Raw genomic sequence first — 21,759 nt, forward strand, 5'->3', positions numbered from 1 at the left:
AGCTTTCTGGCCCCACCTAGAAGGCCGGAAAGAAACGATCAAACCTATGACCCATATAGGGCAAATGAAAATGCACCACGTAACTCAAACCAATGGGGGGAAAGACAACGTGCTAATGTTCAGCCAACCCCACCTATGTTTGACCAGAGAGCCGGTGGTCTCGCACCGGCTGCCATTGATATAGTAAGGGAAGAAATAGCCGGGGCGTTCCGAGATAAGCTCGGAGTAAGCATGGTCCCTGGGGGGCAATCATATCGGAAACCTTATGACAGCCGATTTGATCACCACCCATACCCACAGGGAACCAGGATACCCGAATTCGCAAAATTTTCGGGTGATCAAGGGAAAAACACACATGAACATATAGGCCAGTTCTTAGCACAATTGGGAGAATTGGCCGACACAGAGGCATTTCGCGTACGTTTATTTTCATTATCACTAACAGGAACCGCGTTTGCATGGTATGCCACTTTACCTCCTAATTCCATTTCATCATGGGGGGATCTAGAACAAAAATTTCATGATCATTTTTTCTCCGGTGACTATGAGTTGGATTTAGTAGATTTAGTGTCGTTGCGACAGACAAAAGATGAATCGGTTAATGATTACATCCGGAGATTCTGAGATACAAGAAACCGATGCTTTCAAATTCATTTAGCAGAGAAACAGCTAGTAGGATTGGCCTTTAATGGTCTGCGATATTATTTAAAAGAAAGATTAGAAGGCATCCAATTCTTTACACTAGCACAATTACACCAGAGAGCTTTGGCTTGTGAAAGCCGAAGCAAAGAAACTGCTAAAACAATTCGTCACAACGTACATGTAGTAGAATTCGACCAAAGTAGCTCAGAAGACGAATCAGCAGAGGTGTATGCTGCTGAAATGGTTTGGCCAAAGCAGGCCAAATCTTCGGCTTGTGCCTCCTTACAGCCGGTTCAAAAGAAACGGCAAGAGGAGGTTAAGTTTACATTTAATGTTGGTAAGTGTGATAGAATATTTGATGAATTACTTAAAAATGGCAACATTAAAATAAATCACACTGTTCCATCCGCCGACGAGCTAAAACGTCGTGCATATTGCAAGTGGCATAACTCATTTTCTCATGCCACTAATGATTGTAATGTATTCCGTCGATAGATTCAATCGGCCATTAACGAAGGACGATTGAAATTTCAGGAAATGCAGGTGGATACAGCCCTTTCCGATGAACATGATTGACTTCGAGGGCAAGAAAGTCCTAGTTCGGCCAAACACAGCCGATAAAGACAAAGGCAAAGAGACAATCATCGGCAATGCCAAAGAGGCCGATGGGGATCGTAAAGTTTCTTGCAGGAAAGTGGTGGCCGAGAAGACTCCCGATGGAGGGGAGACCCTAAAGGTAACCATCACAGCCTCCAGTACTGGGGGGCAAGCGCAGACAGGGAGACAGATGTAGGAGCCCGTGTTACGTATCCCGGACGGTCCGGCACGTAGGCGCGGACGGTCCGGGACCCCACCGGACGGTCCGGAGAGCTCCGGCGGACAGTCCGGCCGTACTCAGGATTCACAACGTCCACGTACTTTCAAACCACGACGACCAGAGATAGGTACGTGGAAAACAAATACATTCAAAGCAGCTGGTCAGTTGGTTAAAGCCGGCCCAACTTTTGATCAATTATTGTCTAAATACGTAAAAAAGAAGGCCGGCCCCAGTGACCGGCCAGCAAAGCGACCCCGCTCACCCATTCATGAGCAGCACCAGGTCAGGCCGATTGGACCACCCCACCAATCGGAAGAAATGAAAGGTCATACTATACAAGTGAGACCTAACATACCTGCATGGACACCTCCACCTCCATATCCACCTATGCCATATCCATACACATATTTACCTCCGCCATATGTCCCAAATCAAATGTGGGGCATGCCACCATATCCATTTGGGATGCCACAGTACCCCGCCTGGGGGGCACCCCAAACATCTGTTTTTGACAGGTTGACGCCACCAGTACAAGACCGATTGAGCACTGCTCAATCCGGTCACCAGGCACAAACCCAACAGGATTGCCGGACTACTCGGCCTTCCAGGCCGACCAATCCGGCAGGGGGGCATATGCCTGTAGCAACTCAAAGAACAACAAAAAAGGACATCATCAAAATAGGCACCGCAGATGTTGTCATACAGGGAGACAATAAAGGGCCGATGATTTTCGGCGAATCGGCCAACACAACCGAAAAGGATGCGGCTACCATCAAAACAGCCGATCCAAAATACTCCATGCCTCGATGGTGCCCAGCGGGATTGACACGATCCCAAAAGAGAAAATTACAGCGCTTAAGAGCAAAGGAGAGCCAGGAGAAGGAGGCGGAAAAGACATTTAATGACACACATCCATTATACCCGCCACCGCAAAAGAAATGGAGACCGAAGGCCGTTGAGAAAAAACAAACGGCCACAGAAATAGAAAGTCAATCTGTACCAAGTGCGGACCGTCCGGCCCCTACGCGCGGACCGTCCGCCGTTCACCAGGAAGTCTCTAGACAACCTGCACCAGGCGCGGACCGTCCGGCCACCGCACGCGGACCGTCCGCCGTTCACCAGAAAGCCTCCAACGACACGACAACATCAATGGAAGAGGACGACCTGCTGGGAGAAGACCTGGTCGACTACGAGGCTTCTCCAGAACACCCAGGTATGGATGTAAATATTATTACATTTTCTGCCGATTGTACTATTATCGGCGACGATGAACCTGTTGTTGCCCAGTTTGATTTTGGTCCTAAAGAAGCCGCCTTTACTAAACCAAAAGAATCGGTAAATCATTTAAAGCCGCTCTTCGTGCGCGGCCACATTGATGGGATACCGATTGCTAAGATGTTGGTAGATGGAGGGGCGGCTGTAAATCTAATGCCTTATTCATTATACAGAAAATTAGGTAAACAAGATGACGAACTTGTCAAGACCAATATGACCCTCAGCGGTGTTGGAACTGATAGTTCGATCAAAGCCAGGGGAGTCACGTCCGTTGAATTAACCATCGGGACTAAGACCCTTGCTGCTGCATTCTTCGTCGCTGATGTAGAAGGAAATTACAGTTTAATCCTAGGCAGAGATTGGATTCACGCCAATCAATATATACCTTCTACATTACATCAAATGCTGATACAATGGGTAGGCGATGACATAGAACAAGTACATGCTGATGTATCGGCCTGCATCGCTGTGGCCGATGCCCCTGTACTCTGGACTTATGAGACTGCTACATGTCTCACAGGAGTAGACTTTTCTGATTATCAATTCATAAGTATAGATAAGAAAGGTTTCATTCCTGTAATGCTAGAGCCGATGGAGAATCGGCTAAATCCTAAATAAAGTTAAATGATGAATACACACAAAGTTCATGAGTCTTTGGTCACGGACAGTTCGACCGCCGAGGCCGGATGGTCTGGTCTTTCACAAAAGAGTTTGGACTTTAAGACCTGAAAGTGCATTCATCCCTTTTGTGAGTTTTGGTGATTTGGATAACAACACATTTAAAGGTCTAACAAATTTGCTAAGTGTTGAACAGGGAATTCAGTATGATGAACATACTTGAATAGTGTATAATGATCAGTGAACAAAGTTCAACACAAGGTCAAATAACCAGTGAGACAATGCAAATGGATATAATATGGTCTCTATATTGGTTTGAATATATGGACAAGTCCTGAGAAATCACTATGCATAAATATGATCATAACAGAGGTTGAAGTGATTAAGAGGATTGGTCAAGCCAAAGTGAATAAGATATGAGGAATCGTGAATTGGTTTGACCATATTACTATTAGTCCATATATGAATATATGAGAATCAAACTAGAGCTTGATTGATCTTAGCAGTTATATCTAGATGACATTCAAGCAAGGTTCACAATATTGAAGAAATGATTCTCTTAATGGATGCTCAATAGGATGTGACTCAAGAATGGCTTGATAGGGTGAAGATAGCAAGGAAAGGGCTTCGAGGAACTAAGCGAAGGTGAAGGCCAAGCGACGGCTTGTAGACCGAGGTACCATGGCTAAGGTGAAGAAGAGAGTACTTGCACTAAGTCGATGAACTAATCAGCTATGAAGAGTTACAACATGTTGATGCATCAGTAAGGTGACTTGAAGCCATGATTTGAAATTATATATGGTGAAATGGCACAAGTCACAGGCTCGATTTGTGTTTGCTTCAAAAGGTGAGACAAAGATGTTTGTGATCCTTATGAAGCAACATCATGGAGAAATCACACTCGAGACACCAATGACTCAAGGAGTTTACTTAATTATATTTTATTTGACTTGAGTATAGGAATCGTCGTACTATCAAGGGGGATCCATAAAGAAGGTTGGTGTTGGTACTAAAGCTCAAAATCCTTGATCTAAAACTTCCATTTTACCCTTGTTAATCCTTAGTGAAAGTATGTAGCACAACCTTTTTAAGTCTATCTTGGTCAAAATTTATTTTTGGAAAAACAGGTTCAACCGGTTTTAAAACAGGTTCAACCGGTTTTTGCACTGTTCACCTTTTTCAAAATACTGGTTCAGCCGGACACTCAACCGGACACTCAACCGGTTTTTGTCTGGTGGAAACAGGTTCAACCGGTTTTAAAACAGGTTCAACCGGTTTTTGCACTGTTCACTTTTTTCTGCCAGTCTGCTGTGTCAGCCAAAAAGCTGTGCGCAGCTTTTTGAAAACCGATTCAACCGGTTTTGGGACCGGTTCAACCGGTTTTTGGGCAGAAAAGTCAAAAACGGCTAGTTTTGGAGCCCCACCTATATATACTCACTCCCACCTCTCTTCCCCATGGAAGAGCACGCACCAAACTCCATTTCTAACCTGAGAAACACCTCCCACTCTCTCTCACACACCTCTTGCCTCTCCCATTTCAAATCTTTGGAGAGAAATCTTTGAGTGAGATTGAAGAGCTGCGATTTTGGTGCTTCATCTCTAAATCCCTCTTGCTCTTCTTCATTCGAGCTTTGGTACTACATCGAGTTCTTTGTGGATTCATTACTCTTGGAGCTTCTAGCTCCTAGACGACTAGGTGTCGCTTGTGAGTCTCCAAATCTTGTGGAAGACCACAAGAAAGTTTGTATTACCCGCTCGTTTGAGCAAAGATTATTGTGTGGGCTTGACCTTTGTGGTCGGCAAAGGGAGGATTAGGGTTGAAAGAGACCCGGCTCTTTGTGGGCGCCTCAACGAGGAAGTAGGGCACCTTGGTGGTGTGACCGAACCTCGGGATAAATCTTGTGTCTCTTGTGTTCTTGTTCATTGTGCTTATACATGTTCTTCGTTCTCTCACCATTCCGTGGAAGATTTGTTCATATCTTTTTGGTGTGTGGATTTTGAGAAGTGCCCTTCTCAAATCTACTACTTTGAACCCTGTGGATCATTTAGAACATCTCATTTACAAAGTTAACTGGGTGAATTTCGATATCAATTCAGTTTTACCCAGTTTGCTTCTAGTTTTTGTTGAAAAAGTTTTAACTTGCCTATTCACCCCCCCTCTAGGCAACTTTCAATTGGTATCGGAGCCTAATCCTCATTCTAACGCTTAACCGCGTGAGGAAAAGATCATGTCGGGGGGACTAAGAAACGAAAGTGCTTCTAAGCTTGAAAAAGTTAAGGTTGCCTCGACTTCATCTTTTGTTGCAGATGTTGATCCGAGGGCAATAGATCTTGCCATGAGAATCGCCGAAAGGATGTTCCTCAAAATGAAGGAAGATGAGGCAAAGAACAAAATTGAAGAAGAAAATGATCGATGGAGACCAAACGACGAATCCACCTCTTCACAAGGTTTGTCTTTCAAATCCACTTCTCATATGTGCTTTGTTGCTAATGAGAGTGACAGTGAAAGCGAAAGTGAGGATGAGGAGGAACATGAAAGTGATAGTGAAGATGAGGATGATCTTCAAAAATTCTTCGCTCAACTAAGCAAGAAGAACCGGATGAGCTTGCTCAAACTCATGAAAAGAGCAGAAGAACAAAAGGAAATGCTTCATAAGCAAGAAGATATCCTCATCGAAAAAATCAAAGACTTGGAGAAGTTGACCAAAGAGCATGAGAAGCTAAAGTGCTCTCATGATGATTTGGTCCAAAGGTATGAAGACATTTCAATTGAGCAAATTAAAGTTGTTCATCATTCATCATATATTGCTCAATTAGAAAATAAAAATGCTATGCTCAAGAACACAATAGAAAAGATAAATATTGAAAATGTAGCTTTGCAAGAAAAACATGATATGCTTGTGTGCTCTCATAATAAATTTATGGATTCACATATCATGTTAGAAATGGCTCATGAGGTTATGTTAACTAATTTGAAATCATACCAACCTCACATATGCACATGTACTCAAATAGAAACTATATTATCATGTGCTAACAAATGTTGCTCTCAAGAAAGCCAATCTTCCATTGAGCTAAAACTTTCAGGAACAAGTAATGTTTCCTATGCAAAAGAAAACAATGAGCTCAAGGAAGAAAATGAGAGGCTAAAAAGGAGCTTGATTCAATTGAAGGGAAAGTGTCATGCTCAACCTTCTCAAGATAACCGTGATAATATGGTGAAAAAGCTTGAGAAGGGGACAATAGTAGCATGCACAAAACCCCTTCAAAAGAATACCAAGCTTTCCAAGAAGGGCATGAGCAAAATCTATGGTGAGAAAATTAATGCTCATATGATTTGCTCTAACAATGTACCTATGTGCTTCAACAAAGAAAGATCAAAGAGAAGCGATAGGAGGTGCTATGGATGCAAGGAGAAGGGCCATGAAATTGATTCATGCCCCCACATGAAGAATCAAGACCTTGCACGATCAAGAAAGATGACCATCAAAAAGGATGAAATCAAAAGGCAAATGCATTGCAAGGACAAGCATCGCATTTGCTACAATTGCCGTGAAAAAGGTCATCTATTCAAGGTTTGTCCAAAGGGTAAAACACCTAAGCCTAACTTCTCAATACATTCAAATATGCTTAGGAGACCCAAATTTGACTCTTGTGCTAGAAAGGTGATGAGTTCACCACATTCTAGGACCAAGGCTATTTGGGTGCCTAAGTCCTTATTGGCTAACCTTGATGGACCTATCATGAGATGGGTACCAAAATGTACTTAATAAGTTTTGCAGGTACCCAGAGATGATATGAAGCTTTGGGGTGCTTGAGCGGTTCAACTCAATTCTTATCTCAAGCTATCAATCTTACATTGTCTATCCTTTAAGATTGACCCAAAGATGAATTGAGTTGTTATATCACTAACTTCATATTCATCTCTAGCAAGAACTTGTGTTGTAGGAAATAAGGATTAACCTTTGTGCGAATCAAGCAAAAGGCCTACAACCAAGTGATATCCAAAGGATGGTAACAATTAATTCTTAAGTGCACATTGCTTTTAATTGGAATATTCCTTTGTGTCTTTTGTAGCCACATAGGAAAAATGAAGCACTTGAGAATGAACTTAAAAGATTTTACCTTGCTTTGGAAAGGATCTAATTATATGGTAGATTGCAAGTTCATATTTTTATATTGTGACAATCTACATGCTTTAAATTGATTGTATGTATCTTGTGGCATATTTCAAGTTAATCATCATATTATTGCCATGACCTAGACATAAAGAGTATTATCCCATGTTCTTAAATGAATAGAGTGCTAAGTAAGAAATTCAAATTCTTATAGCACTTACCAAATGGGGAATTCTCTATATGACTAGAGTTGTGAGACTAATGTTTCTATCTAAGTGTTTATGTAGTCTCACAACATGAAAATGTGTTTCCCAAATGGAGTGTGTCATTCAACATTCAAAGAAGATCGAACCAATACTATGTGATGTATTCATTCTTGTTTAAATTGGTTTTGAGTCTTCTACATTAATCACTCACCATGCTATGAATTAAACTTGCCATGTGAACTTAATTAAATAATCATGCTACTTTCATCTTTTTTACAATTGATGTTATGCATGATGCTTGTAAGGGTAATTTAGTTCATATCATGAGGTTTCCTTGCATGTTTTAGTAACCTTCTTGTCATTCATATACTAGAGGTTGCTAAATAGGAAACTATCGCTTGTGTTACTAATACAATCTCTTTTAAGATATTTCATGGAAATTCATAAGTAGAGATTGTGCTCTTTCAATTGGTAAAATCACAAGCTTTAAAGGTTAATCTTCACCTAAAAGAAAGATTAGGAATGCTCAAGGCAAAGGTATGGAACAAATTGCTTCAATTGGTAGTTGATCAATAGTAGTTCCTTCCAAGTGGCATTCTTTCAATTGGTAATAATATATTCTATGGAAAGGAATGTCAATATGAAGGTTAAATTCCTTTTGTCTTAAATTTATAAATTAGTGCAAATTGTGAATTCACTGCTCCATGTGCATTAACTTAAAAGGAATTTAATTTATGCCTTTACGCCACATAAATGATGATTTGTTTGCCATTTATATATATATATCATCATTTATTAAACACTTCCTTGTACTACTAATATCTCTTTTCAAAGTGTTTTATCGTCTAGTTTTAAAAGGAAAAGAGATAACAAAGAAGGAAGTCTCCACAAATGATGAAAAGAGAAATACTAAGGTGACACCACCACAGATAGTAAGATCTGTCAAATTGGTATAACAAAAGGTACAATTAGTGATCAATACTCTCTAAATTTTGGAAACCCATATTTTGATATCTTAGAAATCTACTTCAATCGATATACATATGCTTCACATTGAATTGGATCACTAAGTTGTAAATTCCATGCATAACTTGTCTTTATGATATGAATGCTTGTGCGACTAACCTTGATAAGCTAGGTGCACCCAAAGTCAAGGTAGGTTCATCATCAAGAAGGCAACACAATGATGTATTAATAAAAGGAGAAAAGGTTCCTATTCTTAACTCTAGTTTTTATCTATGTGATTAAATATTGACTTGAAACCATGTAAGATGGTTGTCAAGTATATGTGGGTGCCTACACAAAGAGAAATGCCACAATAAGGATTGTGTGGGTACTCAAGGCTCTTACTACTGATCTCAAAGGACCCAATTCAAATTGGGTACCAAGATATGAAGCTTAAACTTGTTTTGCAGGATCACTCCTTCAATGGATCAAGTTGGGTGCTCGATAATGAATGTATAAATCATCTTTGGAGATAGTAGCTAGGGTGGTAACAACTGAATCTCAAGTGCATATTATTTTCAAATCTTATCTTTTTGTGACTAGTGTAGCCACTAAGGAAAAAGAAGCACTTGAGGATATACATCAGTTGTTGATTATGAAATAAAGGTCTAATTGGAAGTTGAATGAATATTATCATATGGTGAACAATCCAAAATTATGTGATGTATTCTCTATCTAGTTAATTTGGATTTGATTCTTCTGTATTAGACACTCACCATAATATGGATTAAGTCATCCCTTTAGACTTCATTGAATAACCATGCATATTATCCATGTCATTCAAAATATATTGTGCATGAGGGTTCAAGGAAATTTAGTCCATATTATGATGTTTCTCTATTTTAGCAACACGCTTGTCTTCCATATATAAAGGGTTGCTAAATAAGAAACTAGTGCTTGTGCTACTAATGCCATCTCTTGTGTCGAGTTTATCCCTAGAAAATCTATGTTAAGAGATGGTGCTTGTTTTAAATTGGATAAATCACAAGCTTAAAGGATACTATTCAACTAAAGTAAGATGAAGTTGATAAGAGGCCAAGGTATGAAAACTTCCTCTCCTTTAGTTGTTTTAGTATTCTATCCTTAGTGGAATGTACCATAGTATAGGTTAAATTCCCCGCAATATAAAATGTTCAATAGTGCATATAACTTTGACGTTAACTATATGTGTGCACTAATTTAAAGGAATTTAGTCTATCCTTTTGGGTTTCAATAATGATGATTCATTTTCCATCCACATATAAGGATCATCATTTGTGAAACCCTCTCTTGTGTTTTTAATGCTCTCTTTTCTAAGTGTTACAACGAGGTCCTTCCAAGAGCTTTCAAGATGGATTCAAAATCTACGGATATAAGAGTCTTGGTTGTTTCAATCATTGAGTTTCAATTGATCTCATATCAAATATGATCGAATCAAGAAAAGATGAAAGAAGTTCAAGATCACTTGGTTGGATGAAATCGTAAAGAGAAAAGAGATCACAGTGATTCAAGAAGGGAGTTACATTTTTTTTGTCAACCAAATAATGAAGATGCAGTGACATATTTATATGATATCCTTCATTATGAGGTTTGAGATTCATATTAGCATGCTCTACCCTTCAAGATTTCAATTGATATACTTCTAGTTCTTAAACTTTTAATTGGTATAATTTTCATCATCTATGTAAAGCATGTTATGTTAAACTAAGATATAGTGCAAACATCTCCTTTAACCTCGTATTGTTGATGTGCATAAGTGTACTTTGTGTACTCTTGCATGCACAAATTGATGGAGAGTTTAGCCTATATCTTGTGAGACTAATGATTTCTTTCAAGTTCATGTTGTGTAGTCTCACACCTTGGAGAACATCAAATGAGGATGAGTGGTTCCAAGGAAATGATCAAATATTTACCACATGTCACCCCATGGATTAGTTCTATTGGGGAACGATATGTGTTCTCTAGCATAAATTCAATTGTTTCAAATATATTATGCCTTGACCAAGATATATGATGAACTCCTCTAAGAATCTTAATTGAATCAATTGCATGTTACAAGTAATTCAAGTACTTGATGCATACATTTAGGGGGAGCTCATTCTATATCTTGTGTCCTTAAAGACTAACATTTTCTTTTAGTGAATTTGTGTAGTTCTTTGAAGAGAATGAGTTTCTCTTGATCGTTTAAAGAGGATAAGTTTCTCTTTGAAATGTCAAGCCTATCAAAAGCTAAGATAGAAATTCATGATTATAATGAAGACCATATGGCATGGAACAAAGGTGTGTCACTCCATGAACTATTGTATTACATTTGTGTATCTAGGCTTTTACAAGTTAGTGTATGCATGTATATGCAATATCTTAAGTCACATCATAAGGTTGCACTTGAATCTTGGCTTAAAAATATTGCATATCATGTCTATTAGTATACCGTTTGATTATGAGTAATTCCTTAAATTGGTGCAATTTCATATTTTTCATACTTTATTTGTACCAAGGTTCAAATTGTAGAACTTAATCCCCTGACCTCACAAGTCCAAGTGCATAAGCTAAATAAGTATTCATCACTTGTATGCATACATTTAGGGGGAGAATGGTCTATAATTTGAATCTTTGAGACTAACTTCATTTTCAAGTCTATTATGTGTGTAGTCTCAAATTAGAAAGGAACCTTCGGGCAAAGACAATCGCTTCCACTGCAAATTTGATGGGTATCAAAGATTCTTTGCTCCAATAAATGTATCTTCTATACATTTCATAAGAGAATGAGTTTCTCTTGTATATGCTACTCCAACGTCATCTAAAATTGGTAAATATGTATCACATCCTTTTGGATTGCAAATATCTGAAGTAGCATAGCTTATAAATTCTCCTGTCTAGCACTTAATTGATTAAATAGTGCACATGTTTCTTATGTCGCATGATTATGTTCAATTTATACTCATTTTATGCTAATGGTACTTTAAATTACAAATAAGTACTCTCAACTGGTATCAATTGAATTCACATATATGTGCGCTCTAAAACTTGAGGAGAACTTAGTGTAATATGCTATTAGTGATCTGCTTATCTATCAAATTGTATCAATTGGTGTTTTTCAATTGATATTTTTCATACATGATCACTAGTTGTATAATCCATACTTGTGCAATTTTCATGCTGCCTCTTGTTATGATAAGAAAATGCTAGGTGACATCTAGACTCCAGGTATCAAGATTTATCTTTCAATTAGTATGACAATATTCATTTGATATCTTGGACCTATGTCATAATTATGCCAACAAGAGATTGCAAAATGAACTCTAAATACAACACAAGTGTGGAACACCCCTTTGAAAAGGTAAAACGCAAAGGTACATCACTTATGGCACTTCTCCATTACCTTTGTGCCATATAAGGACCCTTTTCATGATAGTGTGTTCAAATCTTGATTAATCATAATTTCTACCCTTTATATTCTTTATATCTTTTTTTTGGAGATTTATGACAAAGGGGGAGAAATTTTGCATTAGAGCTTACCTTTAGTCTTATGTAACTAAGTGTTAGAAGACTTTAAAAAGGGGAGAAATAATTAAAAAAGGGGAAGTCATAAGAAAAACATAAGATGTAGAAAGTTGATGAGTGCATACTATGTCATGAGCATCACGTTTATTTTATGACGCACTGCATCCTATGAATAGTATGATATAAGTTGTCTCCATACTTTGACCCAAATATGTGCTTTTGGCATTTGAGTACAAAATTGGTATTTTCTGAAATGCACATATTTAGGGGGAGGAAACTATATCATAGGATTCAAAATCTTATTTATCAAATCTTATGTAAGCTTTAAATGTGTTGTCATCAATCACCAAAAAGGGGGAGATTGAAAGTGCATTCATCCCTTTTGTGAGTTTTGGTGATTTGGATAACAACACATTTAAAGGTCTAACAAATTTGCTAAGTGTTGAACAGGGAATTCAGTATGATGAACATACTTGAATAGTGTATAATGATCAGTGAACAAAGTTCAACACAAGGTCAAATAACCAGTGAGACAATGCAAATGGATATAATATGGTCTCTATATTGGTTTGAATATATGGACAAGTCCTGAGAAATCACTATGCATAAATATGATCATAACAGAGGTTGAAGTGATTAAGAGGATTGGTCAAGCCAAAGTGAATAAGATATGAGGAATCGTGAATTGGTTTGACCATATTACTATTAGTCCATATATGAATATATGAGAATCAAACTAGAGCTTGATTGATCTTAGCAGTTATATCTAGATGACATTCAAGCAAGGTTCACAATATTGAAGAAATGATTCTCTTAATGGATGCTCAATAGGATGTGACTCAAGAATGGCTTGATAGGGTGAAGATAGCAAGGAAAGGGCTTCGAGGAACTAAGCGAAGGTGAAGGCCAAGCGACGGCTTGTAGACCGAGGTACCATGGCTAAGGTGAAGAAGAGAGTACTTGCACTAAGTCGATGAACTAATCAGCTATGAAGAGTTACAACATGTTGATGCATCAGTAAGGTGACTTGAAGCCATGATTTGAAATTATATATGGTGAAATGGCACAAGTCACAGGCTCGATTTGTGTTTGCTTCAAAAGGTGAGACAAAGATGTTTGTGATCCTTATGAAGCAACATCATGGAGAAATCACACTCGAGACACCAATGACTCAAGGAGTTTACTTAATTATATTTTATTTGACTTGAGTATAGGAATCGTCGTACTATCAAGGGGGATCCATAAAGAAGGTTGGTGTTGGTACTAAAGCTCAAAATCCTTGATCTAAAACTTCCATTTTACCCTTGTTAATCCTTAGTGAAAGTATGTAGCACAACCTTTTTAAGTCTATCTTGGTCAAAATTGATTTTTGGAAAAACAGGTTCAACCGGTTTTAAAACAGGTTCAACCGGTTTTTGCACTGTTCACCTTTTTCAAAATACTGGTTCAGCCGGACACTCAACCGGACACTCAACCGGTTTTTGTCTGGTGGAAACAGGTTCAACCGGTTTTAAAACAGGTTCAACCGGTTTTTGCACTGTTCACTTTTTTCTGCCAGTCTACTGTGTCAGCCAAAAAGCTGTGCGCAGCTTTTTGAAAACCGGTTCAACCGGTTTTGGGACCGGTTCAACCGGTTTTTGGGCAGAAAAGTCAAAAACGGCTAGTTTTGGAGCCCCACCTATATATACTCACTCCCACCTCTCTTCCCCATGGAAGAGCACACACCAAACTCCATTTCTAACCTGAGAAACACCTCCCACTCTCTCTCACACACCTCTTGCCTCTCCCATTTCAAATCTTTGGAGAGAAATCTTTGAGTGAGATTGAAGAGCTGCGATTTTGGTGCTTCATCTCTAAATCCCTCTTGCTCTTCTTCATTCGAGCTTTGGTACTACATCGAGTTCTTTGTGGATTCATTACTCTTGGAGCTTCTAGCTCCTAGACGACTAGGTGTCGCTTGTGAGTCTCCAAATCTTGTGGAAGACCACAAGAAAGTTTGTATTACCCGCTCGTTTGAGCAAAGATTATTGTGTGGGCTTGACCTTTGTGGTCGGCAAAGGGAGGATTAGGGTTGAAAGAGACCCGGCTCTTTGTGGGCGCCTCAACGAGGAAGTAGGGCACCTTGGTGGTGTGACCGAACCTCGGGATAAATCTTGTGTCTCTTGTGTTCTTGTTCATTGTGCTTATACATGTTCTTCGTTCTCTCACCATTCCGTGGAAGATTTGTTCATATCTTTTTGGTGTGTGGATTTTGAGAAGTGCCCTTCTCAAATCTACTACTTTGAACCCTGTGGATCATTTAGAACATCTCATTTACAAAGTTAACTGGGTGAATTTCGATATCAATTCAGTTTTACCCAGTTTGCTTCTAGTTTTTGTTGAAAAAGTTTTAACTTGCCTATTCACCCCCCCTCTAGGCAACTTTCAAGACCGAACATCTACCACAGCGAAAAGACAGTATTACGGATGATCCGGTCCCCGAGACCGGAAAGTCCGCCATCACACAAAGATCATCTGATTCCTCTGTGGGGGACATGATAGAGGAATTCAGAGATCTTGATAAACTAGGACAGGGGTTTACATCGGCCGATCCTTTGAAGGAGATTGACATAGGAGATGGTAAAACTCCAAGGCCGACTTTTGTAAACAAGACCCTGGAGACCGATTCTAGAAATGAGATGATCGGTCTATTGAAGGAATATTCAGATTGTTTTGCTTGGAATTACACTGAAATGCCTGGACTAAGCCGAGAAATTGTCGAACATCGGCTGCCTATTAAGCCTGGTTTCAGACCTTTCAAGCAGAAAGCTAGAACATTTCGTCCAGATCTTCTCCCACGAATCAAGGACGAAATCCACCGGCTGCTAGAAGCTAATTTTATTAGACCTTGCAGATACGCAGAGTGGGTCTCCAATATTGTGTCAGTGGAGAAGAAGGAGTCAGGTAAGCTTAGAGTATGCATTGATTTTCGTAATTTAAATAAAGCAACTCCTAAAGATGAATATCCCATGCCCATAGCCGACACATTAATCAATAATGCATCAGGGAATAGAATTATTAGCTTCCTTGATGGTAATGCCGGATATAATCAGATTTTCATGGCCGAAGAAGATGCGTCTAAAACGGCCTTTATATTTCCAGGCTTCATTGGTTTATTTGAATGGGTTGTCATGACATTCGGTCTTAAAAATGCTGGTGCTACTTATCAGAGGGCTATGAATCTGATCTTCCATGAGTTGTTAGGAAACTCTGTGGAAGTCTACATTGATGATATTGTAGTCAAATCGGCTGAGTTTAGTTCTCATATAGCTGATTTACGCAAAGCCTTTGATAAAATGTGTCGGTATGATTTAAAAATGAACCCACGTAAATGTGCTTTTGGAGTGTCGGCTGGTAAGTTTTTAGGATTTGTCATCCATGAACATGGTATAGAAATAGACCCTGACCGAATCAAGTCTATTCGGAATGTGGGGCCTCCGACGTGTAAGGTCGAAGTGCAGAGGTTTCTCGGCAAGGTGAATTATTTACGAAGGTTTATTTCTAACTTAGCCGGGAAAATTGATGCCTTCACCCCTATCCTTCGGCTTAAGAATGATGCTGAATTCACTTGGGGGGCAGAGCAGCCGGAAGCATTTGATCTCATTAAAAAATACTTGTCTTCGGCTCCTGTGTTAAAAGCACCACAAGTAGGAGCACCATTCAGATTATACATTGCAGCTGAAGACAAGGTTATTGGGGCTATTCTGACACAAGAAACTGAGGGGAAGGAGCATGTGGTGACATATCTAAGCCGAAGGTTGGTGGATGCTGAAACAAGGTACACTTTTATTGAAAAGTTATGCTTATGCTTGTTTTATGCATGCACCAAATGTAGATGTTATTTACTGTCTAGTCATTGCACTGTTTCTGGTCAAGCTGATGTAATCAAGTACATGTTGCATAACCCAATTATGAGTGGTAGAATTGGTAAGTGGGCTTATGCACTCATAGAATATGACTTGGCTTATGAACCCTTGAAATCTATGAAAGGCCAAGTCGTAGCGGACTTTATTGTAGAACATCGGGTTAATGATATTCATGAACTAGACATATCATACCTCACTATTACTCCTTGGACTTTATATTTTGATGGATCGGTTTGCAATGAAGGGCAAGGAATTGGCATTGTGCTTGTTTCACCAAGTAATGTCTCCTTTGACTTCTCTAGCCGATTGAAAACGTATTGCACTAATAATCAAGCTGAATATGAGGCCCTCCTATTCGGTTTAGAGCTTTTAAATGGTATGGGAGTAAAACATGTGAAGGTATTTGGTGATTCTCAGCTAGTTGTCCAACAAGTGTTAGAAGAATATCAATGTCTTGATGGTACTCTAAATAGTTATCTTGAGAAATGTTGGAGCATAATCCATTCTTTTGACGAATTCAGTATTCGGCATATCTCTAGAGTTGAGAATCATAGAGCTAACAACTTGGCACAAGATGCATCGGGTTATCGGATAAAGAGAGGGAAATTTCACAAAATTGAAAATCTGATAACCAGGGCAGAGCCAAATTCCCAGGTCGTGGACCGTCCGCGTGATGACGTCGGACCGTCCGAGGTTGCCAGAAAGGTTCTCTTAATCGATTCGGCTGACAATGAAGTCGATGCAAGTGATTGGAGGACACCTATACTTAATTATTTGCAAAATCCCAATATCAGGACAGATAAGAACATTCGGCGAACAGCTTTCAAGTATGTTTTGATGAGTGATGAACTTTACCGCCGAACGGTTAATGATGTCCTGCTTAAGTGCTTGGGCCCAGATGATGCTATATTAGCTATGGCCGAAGTACATGAAGGAATTTGTGGTACCCATCAATCAGCTCCAAAGATGAAGTGGTTGTTGCGAAGGTCTGGTTTTTATTGGCCTAGTATGACAGCTGATTGTTTCAAGTACTACAAGGGGTGCCAAGTGTGTCAAAAATTCGGCGACCTACAGTTGGTCCCTGCAGCCGAATTACATCCTATCATCAAGCCTTGGCCATTCAGAGGATGGGGATTAGACTTTATTGGAGAAATTCATCCTTCATCATCAAAAGGGCATCGGTTTGTGTTAGTTGCCACTGACTATTTCACCAAATGGACTGAAGTCGTTGCTCTAAAGAACATGACGCACAAGGAGGTAATTGAGTTCATAACTGAGCATATTATTCATAGATTCGGCATTCCCCAGACTTTGACTACAGATCAAGGCACTTCTTTTATGTCAAAGGAGGTACGTGAATTTGCTGAATTATACAGAATTAAGCTGCTTAATTCGTCTCCATATTATGCTCAGGCCAATGGACAGGCCGAGTCTAGTAATAGGACGTTGATTAATTTGATAAAGAAGAAGGTATCTGATAATCCTAAACATTGGCATAAGATTTTGTCTGAAGCTTTATGGGCTCATAGAATATCTAAACATAGTACTACTAAAGTATCTCCTTTTGAGCTTGTCTATGGGCAGGAAGCAGTGTTACCTGTGGAAATAAGTTTGAATGCTGTTAGGTTTGCCACACAAAATGATCTAACTGCTACTGATTATTATAATTCAATGATGGATAATATTGATGAGGTGACCGACAAGAGGATGATAGCTTTGGGAGCAATAGAAAAGGACAAGATCATGGTAGCCAGGGCCTACAACAAGAAGGTCAAAGCAAAATCATTCCAAGTAGGAGACTTGGTGTGGAAGACCATTTTACCTCTAAGGAATAAAGACCGAAAGTTCGGGAAATGGTCGCCAAGCTGGGAGGGTCCTTATAAAGTGAAACAGGTGATGTCTGGTAACGCTTATTTACTACAAACATTACAAGGCAAGGATTTACCTAAGGCTTTGAATGGGCGTTTCCTCAAACAGTACCATCCTAGTATGTGGCAAGATGCCTAAGAAAACCGATGTGATCACATCGAGTTAGTTGCTTTTGGTTCGCCCAGCTCCACCAAAAGACAAGGGGGCATATGTTCGAACCAGAAATGAGCCGGCGGACTGTCCGGCCCTGAGGCCGGACGGTCCGCGGTCCGGACGGTCCGCGCCTGTGGGCCGGACTGTCCGCGCGTGCGCAGAGCAGATTAGGCTTCCGAGTTTTGTGCTACGGTTGTTGGCTAAAATCGCGGGATTAGCTCGGAATCAGTTGTGTAAAGGGTCCAGCCCCCCTCCTCTATAAATAGAGAGGTCTACGGCCGATTTGTAATAATCAACAATCGAATCAATACAACTTTTATTCGCATTTTATCCTAGGAGTAGTTCTAGTCTAGTTTAGGTTTAGCCTCTCAATCCCCAAATTCTTCGCCTCTCTTCGACTCTACGCCGATTGGAGGAGTCTAGGTCGGCCGGCCCGAGCCTAGACAACTCCTAGGATCTCTCCTCCCCGACGGGGTCCCTCCCGGGAGCGAGATCCAGGCCGCCGCCGGCGACTTCCGCCGCCCCTGCGCACGCGCGGACCGTCCGGCCTCAGGGCGCGGACCGTCCGGCCGTCAGGCAGAGGATCCAAGCTCCTGCACCAGGTCGCGGACCGTCCGGCCCTAGGCCGCGGACCGTCCGCGCCTGACCAGAGAGCACCGCCGCCTCGCGCCAGGTCGCGGACCGTCCGGCTCCGTGCCGCGGACCGTCCGCGCCTGACCAGAGAGCACCGCCACTGGTTCTTCTTTAGTATTTGGCGCTCCGAAAAGGCGTCAACACATCACTATTTTTCATAAAAAATATAGAAAATGAGAAGAATTTCTGGGCTACTGTTCTTGTAATTTCTTATTAACTGGAATATATGATTGAGATCGAACACATAGTCCTCCTAGGAGAAACCTGCCTACTGCCTTTTCATTAATTCCACCTTGTGCCTATAAGAGGTGTGTCGCCGTCGCGAGCATCCTGAAGCTCGGCTGGATCGCGGCGGCGCGGTAGCTCATTCCCAACCTGAAGCTGACGAACCACATCATCGAGTGGTCCTTGCAGGCGAGCTGCAGGGCGTCGTCGAACGCCTGCGCCCAAGTGACGGCGTCATTCGCGTGTAGGTAGTCGTAGTTGCCCCTATGCCTCGCCTGCTTCTCCTCGGTGCTCATGGTGGTGACCGTCGCGTGCATGGCGTCGGCCATGCCATCCAGGTCCCACGGGTCCACGCGGATCGCGCCGCCCAGCGTTGGCGAGCACCCGGCGAACTCGGACACCACGACAGCGCTGCCCTTCTGAGCGTCGGGGGCCTCCTCCCTGCACGTCGTGTAGAAGTATGGCACCCGGTTCAGACCGTCGCGCACGGCGCTGACGACGCAGCAGTCGGCGGCGGCGTAGTAGGCCACCTTCTCGGACATGGGCACCGGCCCGTCGATCATGACCACTGGAGCGGGCCCGCTTGAAGCTGTGCCGGCCCTTGCGAAGCGCATGTTGATGCGCTGCAGTATCTGATGCGTCTCGTCGCGGATTCCGTCGACGTCGCGGCCGCGGCTACGCGTCGGGTTGTTTATCTGCACGAGCACCACCTGCTCGTGAACGTCCGAGTGACTCTCCAACATCTTCTCCATGGCGAGCAGCTTCAGCTTCACGCCCTTGAAGCGGTCCACGTCGTTGACGCCGACGATGAGCGTCTGCCCACGGTACGCATCCGCGATCTCCCTCGCTTTGGCGGTGGCCTCCGGTGAGGCCAGCGTATCCCGGAGCTGGACCATGTCGAGGCCGACGGAGAGGGTCTTGACCACCACGTTCCGGCCGTGGTAGGTGATGCTTGCCGTGTGCCCGCTTCGTGCGCCGCTCGAGACGCTGAGGTGGCCCGAGTAGCATGTCATGAAGTGGCGCGCGTAGTCGGAGGTCTGGAAGCCAACGAGGTCCGCGTTGAGGAGGCCCCGGAGGAGATCGTCACGGACGGGGACGGTGCTGAAGATCTCGGGGGAGGGGAACGGCGAGTGTGTTGGAACCGGACCGCTGACACATGGCGTGTCCGTCGGGGCCGCCCGCACACACGGCGCGCCCACCCAGGCTGTCGGGCCGCGACACACGCGCCCGCACGTATAGCAGCGGGCTTTAGGTCTCTTGGGCCAACACTCCCCCCAAAAAGCTAGCCTGTCAGGGGGTTGCACCCTCAACCGTATAAACCATGCTTTCTTACCCTCACCACACAATGTGGGACTATTCCCAACAATCTCTCCATCACACATTGTGAGCCGAGATTTGTCTGAGAATGCACTGGGCCAACCTGGCTCGATACCAATTGTTGGAACCGGACCGCCGACACATGGCGTGTCCGTCGGGGCCGCCCGCACACACGGTGCGCCCACCCAGGCTGTCGGGTCGTGACACACGCGCCCGCACATATAACAGCGGGCTTTATGTCTGTTGGGCCAACACTCCCCCAAAAAGCTAGCCTAATAGGGGTTGCACCCTCAACCATATAAATCATGCTTTCTCACCCTCACCACACAATGTGGGACTATTCCCAATAATCTCTCCCTCACAAATTGTGAGCCGAGATTTGTTTGAGAGTGCACTGGGCCAACCTGGCTCTGATACCAAATGTTGGAACCGGACCGCCGACACATGGCGTGTCCGTCGGGGCCGCCCGCACACACGGCGCGCCCACCCAAGCTGTCGGGCCGCGACACACGCGCCCGCACGTATAGCAGCGGGCTTTAGGTCTGTTGGACCAACACTCCCCCAAAAAGCTAGCCTAATAGGGGTTGCACCCTCAACCATATAAACCATGCTTTCTCACCCTCACCACACAATGTGGGACTATTCCCAATAGAGTGGAGGAAGAAACCGACGCCGGCACGCGGACACTTGCGACGGAGGAAGGTCGGGAGCACCCAGAGATGGTAGTCGTGAACGATGACGAGGTCATCGTCGTCCGGGGAGAACACCTCGATAACGCGATCCGCGAACTGCATGTTCACCGCGAGGAACGTTCGGTACATACCGGTGTCGAAGCGCAGGTCAGCGTCGTGGGCCGGCGAGAGCGGCAGCAAGTAGTGGACCAGCGGCCACAGATAGTGCTTGCAGAAATCGTCGTAGAACTCGCTGTGGCGGCCGTCGTCGAGGTACACAGGGAGGCAGGAGAAATTCTCCATGAGGTAGTCGGACGGGACGACCTTGGATTCGACCGAGGTGGGCAGTGTACCGATGAAGGTGACGGGCATCGGAAGGCCACGCGAGAGCTGGAACGCCACCGCTTCGTGGTCGATGGAGAAGGCGAAGCCGAACGGCGAGTCTGGGTCCTCCGCCGCGCGGAGGGGGAGCCAGTGGGCCGCCACGATACGGCGCGCCGTCAGGCCACCGGCTCCATTGACTGGGGGCGCCGGCGCCAGCTCTAGCTCCATAGAGGGGACCGAGGGGTTAGACGCGCACGAGGGGATTCTGCTTCCTTGCATGCAGAGAATGAGGTGGCGGTGGGACCTTCGTTGCTCTCCTCATTTGTGGGGTAGGAATGTCAGTGAGCTGTGTTGGTCACTTGCTCTCAAATGCTTCGGCTTAAGAGCAAGGCAACACAAAAAAATGTCAAACATTAAAGGCCTTCGTCCTTCGGAGCATTATTTCTCTTAGGATATAACGACTCTCGGACGAAGGTTACGAAGAACATACCTTCATAA

The 21,759-nt window shown here is 42.8% G+C and overlaps 1 protein-coding gene across 1 annotated transcript; it reads right to left on the bottom strand.

The window, feature by feature from the left end:
- Nucleotides 1-19,023: 19,023 nt before the first annotated feature.
- LOC103656036 (probable alpha,alpha-trehalose-phosphate synthase [UDP-forming] 9) lies at nucleotides 19,024-21,489 on the bottom strand. The gene is made up of 2 exons (XM_008682684.1): nucleotides 20,924-21,489; nucleotides 19,024-20,083 (listed from the first exon to the last, which is right to left on the bottom strand). The coding sequence occupies exons 1-2, from the start codon at nucleotides 21,487-21,489 to the stop codon at nucleotides 19,024-19,026; spliced, it is 1,626 nt and encodes a 541-aa protein (XP_008680906.1).
- Between the last annotated feature and the right edge of the window lie 270 nt (nucleotides 21,490-21,759).

This window comes from Zea mays, chromosome 4 (genome assembly GCF_902167145.1).
Source record: "Zea mays cultivar B73 chromosome 4, Zm-B73-REFERENCE-NAM-5.0, whole genome shotgun sequence".
Taxonomy (NCBI): Eukaryota; Viridiplantae; Streptophyta; class Magnoliopsida; order Poales; family Poaceae; genus Zea; species Zea mays.